This window comes from Ylistrum balloti, unplaced genomic scaffold, assembly GCF_031769215.1.
Source record: "Ylistrum balloti isolate Yb309-2 unplaced genomic scaffold, AGI_CSIRO_Ybal_v1 Utg369898, whole genome shotgun sequence".
Classification (NCBI taxonomy): domain Eukaryota; kingdom Metazoa; phylum Mollusca; class Bivalvia; order Pectinida; family Pectinidae; genus Ylistrum; species Ylistrum balloti.
This window is the reverse complement of record NW_026782027.1, coordinates 1625244-1631804: the sequence shown is the minus strand read 5'-3', so window position 1 is coordinate 1631804 and position 6561 is coordinate 1625244. Positions and strand designations below refer to the sequence as shown.

At 37.9% G+C, this 6561-nt stretch overlaps 1 protein-coding gene across 1 annotated transcript; it reads right to left on the bottom strand.

The window, feature by feature from the left end:
• Nucleotides 1–300: 300 nt before the first annotated feature.
• Nucleotides 301–6246, bottom strand: LOC132546634 (S-adenosylmethionine-dependent methyltransferase Rv2258c-like). Its single transcript, XM_060210356.1, has 4 exons — nt 6070–6246; nt 4194–4381; nt 1595–1705; nt 301–967 (listed from the first exon to the last, which is right to left on the bottom strand). Exons 1-4 carry the CDS (start codon nt 6234–6236, stop codon nt 402–404), a joined length of 1032 nt encoding a protein of 343 aa, XP_060066339.1. The 5' UTR covers nt 6237–6246; the 3' UTR covers nt 301–401.
• Nucleotides 6247–6561: the final 315 nt, after the last annotated feature.

Genomic DNA, 6561 nt, shown 5'->3' with positions numbered 1-6561 from the left:
GAAGGATTCCCTGTTGAGGAAAACTGAAATAGACGTCCATTTCCTGTCTAGAAATATGATGTTTATATTTTCTGTACTGTTAACAAAGAAACGTACGCCGGACCTTTGTTTTTGAACAAAACACTTTTAACTACAAGTGTATACAACTATTCAGTCTGTCCCTGATAGATCTACATGTGCCTGAACCATAACTATATGCCTTGATTAGGAAGACTTAATGGTACACTTATATATCTAGAATATAAATAAACCTGTCCCATACTTATTCATTTTGTTTTTATTTACCATTATTGAATCGCACATCAGCACAAATCCTACATGGTAAGTGACTGCACTTACAGTTTAAGTCAAGTTTAAATAACCGTACACAGATGAAGTCAATGCCGTGATAGGATATTTTCTTAAGCCTTGACACATGTAAAGTTCAAAGCAAATGGACTTCCAAGACTTCGCTTGTCCTCCACTTTCCAACCAGTACTTTTCAGAAATGCTTCCTTGTTTTCAGTTCCCCAGCCTATGCCGTGACACACTGCTCCCTCTATTGATGAACTACATGGGAGACAAACCAGGCAACTAATGGAATATCCTATTCCTGCCACGCACGTATCCCCCACATTATCTCTGTGGTGACTGTGTACATCCGGGTCAACAATTGAAGTCACTCCGTCGTCTTTCAGTACGCGATGAACCTCTTTCATGGCATTAATATGGTCGGGCAGATCATGAAGAACGTCAAACAAGATCACCCAGTCAAACTTGCCTGTCCAATCGGATGGCAATGATGTAACATCTTCTTTTACAAACGTCACGTTTTTAATGCCTTCAGCTTTGGCGATGGCAGTTGCTCTGGTAATTGCTGTTTCGCTGTAATCGACGGCGTATATGTCTGCGTCAGGAAAACGCTTGCTTAATGCAAGAGTTATGTTTCCTCCTCCACATCCTAGATCGAGTATGGTCTTCACCGAGCCTACAACATATGATATGACGATACTAGATCGATTATGGCCGTCATCGAGCCTACAACATATGATATGAAGATGCTAGAACGATTATGGCGTCATCGAGCCTACAACTTGTGATGTGACGATGCTAGAACGATTATGGTTGTCATCGAACCTAATTCACATAGCGTAACAATTCTAGATTTACTCAAATTGTAAATATCAGTTCTAGATCTTAATTTCTCACATATACAAGCACTGACCTCATCTGTTGATACGCTCGAATTGCGATTGTTCATATCTCTTCCCCAAATGCTTTTCTTAATATCATGTCTAATGGCTTTTACAGTACGTCTAAACGTATTCAATAACAACAGAATAAACATAACAGTAACAGTCAACTAAACGTGTGCATGAACATCTAGATGGTAGCTAAATATACATAAGTCCACGTTTTGAAATCAGTGTTGCTAATCAAAGAGTATGTCCTGTCTTACCTAGCTACATAGAACATAACATCGCCTGTGGTTTGGTAAAATCCACAACGCATTACATATATCGGTAAAATGCATTTGGACATTAACTGTTGATATCCTGTGGTATTTCTGTGTTCATATTGTGAACTATCAGTGGTATGATCGGATCTTACTTACCTAAGCTCTTAGTAATAGGAGGAAGGAGATCTTCAACTACGGCCCCAGGATTTACTGTCTTGCGTTCAGTTAGGTCAACTAAATCTGCTGGCATGTCTGCATAGCTTAAACCTGTAAAAAAGTAATTGTTAGGTACAGGTATCTTTAGCTGAAAGAAAATAATGGAATATTTGGTCAGGTATTACATCAAAAACGACCCCCTTCTCGACACTCTAAGTTCAACTATATTGATTTTCACGTTGGCATTTTGATTTCGCCATTGACCGAGATGCCACGCTTAACGCAAATTCAGAAGGGTAGAGCAATTGCGATGTTGATGGTTGGTCAAAGCCAAAGTGCCGTTGCACGGAAGTTTGGCGTTACCCCGTGTACAATCAACCGGCTGTATACACGTTTCCATGCTACTGGGTTAGTGTCTGTTTGTCTAAGGGGCTGTCACCAGCGCGTAACGTCCGCACGACAAGACAGGGCGATTTGATTGTCGCACTTGCACAACAGATTCAAGTTTGCTGTACCGCATACGTCAGGTACTCACGGCAGATCCAATGGTGCTCAAACTGCCAGGAACCGTTTGCGTTCCTAGAGAATCATTGCGCGCCGACCTTATATCGGGCCACCTCTGACACCACAGAGGTGGCAAGTACGTCTGACTGGATGCGCAGACATGGCCTGAATATGTTTGTGATGCGTCCATGGAGGCGTGTGATGTTCACCGACGAATCTAGATTCTATCTGTATCGCTCAGGCGAAAAAAGTGTATATTGCAGAAGTGGCGAGCATTTTGGCGATGCATGCGTAGTTGAACGCGACAGATTAGTGGTACTGGATTCAAACTTCAGATACCCTTACTACTTCTCCAGCAAGACAATTCTCGATCCCATGTGGACAGAATATGTCGTACTTTTCTCACGGCAAACGACGTTCAGTCTCTGGAATGGCCCCCATATCCCCGTCATGTCTCTCCGATTGTGCATCTATGGGATGAGCTGGACAGACGTGTAAGGAAACGCCAAATCACCCCCAACTAACCGAGCCCAGCTGGTCATAGTATTAACACAAGAATGGAACAACATTCCCTTATGGAGATTTAATGTTATCATGAATTCAATGCATAGAAGAATCCGTGCAGGGATTCGTGCAAGAGGTGCCCACACCAGGCACTGAAGTGTCATTTTGTTTTTCTCGAGTATCTCACTTTGAATGAGTAGTGACGTTAATCAGACTTTCCTTCTACAGTATTGTAAAGAGTAGAGTTTTCCCTTCACATTGATATACATTTTTGTTTTACAAATTTCCCAAATATCATAGGTTTTTGATTGTATAATTTATTTGTGTGTTTCTTTTTTTGTTGAGTATATAAGATTTAAGGCCTCGTGTTACTAAACAAATGCAATCAATGGAGAAGAATAAATTCCAACTCGCGACAACTTTAATGTATATTTGTTATCGTCGGTCACAAATTTATTTTTTTTCTCCGCGTACTTGACGAATCTTACTCAAACTGCACATGAAAGATCCTGTTTATCTCTTATTGTACAATGTAGATTTTCAGCCAAATCTGAAAAAAGCAAAACGGCTGACAGACGGCCATCATGGATTTTGACAATGTACATTTGTTATCACTATTTCACGATCGAGTTACGTAAATCTAACAAATCAAATGTCCGATGGGGATTTCATTAGGTTTTTAGTTGCGCAATTGTGATTCAAGCATTGATCAGAAAACAACAAAATGAATAACAGGCGGTCTTATAGCTTTTTTCCTGAAAAGTACTTAATAAATGAATTTTATTTGTAGTTTCCACTTGGTCCCTTGCCTTGCTGTGCAATGCTCATTTTGGAACTTATCAGGAAAATGGCCGAACGGAAAATATTTTGGATTTTTAGATTTTGGCCGTTAAAGAACAAATAAAGACGTAAGTAGATTTCTTATACTACATATTTCATTGTTTATGTTAAGGCAATATAGCATGATACCCTTCGAACACATGTTTGATAATGGTAGATTTCAATATGTGATGTTGAATAGAAAATAATAGCACGTTTCTCATAACAGGAAATGATTGCTAACATTTGCTAACTTTAATGCGTAGTGAATCTGTTGGATGTAAAACATTAGCTTGTTAATGAGAGACAGATAAGAATACACGGATTAGCAAACAAAACATTGTGTCACTTTATTACAGCAGTAAATCGATAACATACACCAAAGACTCACGCTCCAATGGATAGAAATCGTAAATGTGTAAACAAGAAAGAGAACTCTATGATTTTGAATGTATTATATATTGAAACAAAGGCATTATAATGCATATTGTGGTTATTGATGGTGGAATTCATTAAACAATACTGACATTTTATGATTTGACAAAAAAAAAAAAAAAAAAAAAAAGATGACTTAACGTTATGATTAAAATATTAGATAGTGATGTCAACATTCACTCCGAACAATATTCAATATTGAAAATAATAATGAGATATGCAAGATAAAAAAAAACTTTAGAAGAAATGTTTTATGGAGATTGATATTGATAAGTAAATACATTTACTACAAAGTTGTCATGGTTATTACATATCATGCTGGAAGACAGAAACTTACCTTTTGGTCCAGTCTTTTTGAAGCATTCCTTCGCACTTTCTGTTAAAGTGCCCAGGAGTGGGTAAAGAAACACCATATTGGTCGCTTTGAGTCCCTCTTTAAGTGATTGAGGGATATAGTAGTGGTCAGAGTCATCAATGGATACAATTTTTGTTGCTACCATGCAGCCCAGCCATTCCCGCACATATCTACAAAGGGAGGTAATCAAACGTAACAAATCATTAGTGAGACCATGCAGCCCAGCCACTCCCGCACATATCTACAAGGTAAGAACACGTTAGACATCCTTACAGAATGACAATATAGACCAGTCATTCCCGCACATATCTACAAAGGGAGGTAATCAAACGTAACACATCATTAGTGAGACCATGCAGCCCAGCCACTCCCGCACATATCTACAAGGTAAGAACACGTTATACATCCTTACAGAATGACAATATAGACCAGCCATTCCCGCACATATCTACAAAGGGAGGTAATTACTCGTAAAATTTTACTACTGAGACCATAAAAACCAACAACTCCCGCACATATATAAAAAGGGAAGTAATTATATGTAATATGTCATTAGTGAGATCATAGGTCTCAGCCAATCCCGCACATCTTTACAAAGGGAGGTAATTTTTCGTAATACATTACCAGTGAGATCATACAGCCGAGCCACTCCCGGACATATCAACAAAGGGAGTTAATTATATGTTATACATCATTAGTGAGAACATGAATATCAGCCACTCCCGGACACATCTACAAAGGGGAGGTAATTATGTGTTAAACATCATTAGTGAGACCATGAAGCCCAGCCACCACTGCACATATCTACAAAGGGATGTAATTATACTTAATAAAGGAATAGTGTGACCATATAGCCCAACCACTTCCCACATATCTACAAGAGATGTCGTTCCTAACACTCAATGCATCTGTAAAATTATCACGGACTATTTGACCTCGAGGTCATACGTATACAGTAGTGCCTGTGCATAACTTGTTGATCAGGATATACTGCCTTTTGAATCAGGTATTCTTAAATGCCTCATCTGCGCCTTTATCTAAAACCACAGGACTCAATGTAATAAAGTCTCTTCTTCCTCAGACCTTGGAAAAGATATATCAATCGGAAATAAGAAAAGAATTAAAAAAAAAAAAATTGAAAGAATAAAAAGTAATTGCTCGAATACCCAACATATTCCAAGCATGTCCTCGCGACAACAAAATCATAAAAAATCATTCAAAGTATTTTTTGCGACATAAACGAAATAGCTTTATAGATAACTAAATTACAAAATAATGCTTTATATAAAACAAACACAACCCAATAAGCTTGATCTTCAGACGAGTTTATACACACAAGGCTGGCTATTTGTCACAACAAGGTTTATGTAAACACAGGGGTTCAGTATATAAGACGCCGACAGACGCGACCGCGACCTTGATTTTATTTGAAAGTTAAATGCAAAAATGCGATACAACACCCTCTCCAATCAGGACAGCAGTCATGCTTGCTGTGTATTATTCATGCAAAAGTTATCGGAGTATTTTATGTAAGTTATGAGTTCTATAGTGGTATATCAACGTAGGGTCTTATCTAAAGGCTAGCCATTGAAGAAACAAACAGCTGTATGACGCAGATTTATTCACTGTTTGGCTCTACTATATCTTTTCTAAATTACGTGTTATTCACTCGTATGTCTTTTGTACAATCTTCAATTAACTGATATTCGCCCATGCAAAGACAATATATACTTCGGTTTAATACTAGGGCTTGTATAGGCGCTGTTTGTTGCCTTATTATTTTTTATTCAAATACATTTATTGCGAAATGAAATTAAATACATACGTCGGTGCTAAATATACATCTACCGGCGCTTACCTTTCTTTTAGATCGCACGCTTCTGCTAACTCTAGTGATGATACGGGTTTGTCGAGTCTTTTCAATTCATCAAACAGCCCAAGTTCTTTACCTATTGTGATGGCGGAGGTAATATAACTTCCAGATATGAGAGTTGTGATGTTGTTAGAATATGTCTCTAAATCCATTTTATTGGTGTGACGTCTAGGATAGATGTAGCTACTGATGTTTGGTTAGCCACAGAGCGTATCCTCATATATACATGTGTAAACTACAGAAGCCTTCGAGTGAGAGACACAAAGAGTTGCTTCCCGAAGCCTGAGTAGCTATTTACGGTCATTCCAAATGTCACTTTCTTTAAAATACAACTTTTTAAATGAAAAGTGTTCAATATTCACCATTGCGCAATAGTAATATAGATGTGTTATTTGACGTATTAAATGTTTTGATTTGTTTTCTTTACAAATCCTTTCAGTATCCCACGTCTGCTTATAATGATTCATATTTTTTTTA

Excerpts from the sequence above, each read along its gene's own strand:
- LOC132546634 (XM_060210356.1), bottom strand. The coding sequence starts at position 6,236 with ATGGATTTAGAGACATATTCTAACAACATCACAACTCTCATATCTGGA. Across the intron at positions 4,382-6,069 it reads GCGTGCGATCTAAAAGAAAG|ATATGTGCGGGAATGGCTGG; the intron begins GTAAGCGCCGGT and ends CTCCCTTTGTAG. Across the intron at positions 1,706-4,193 it reads CAAAAAGACTGGACCAAAAG|GTTTAAGCTATGCAGACATG; the intron begins GTAAGTTTCTGT and ends ACTTTTTTACAG.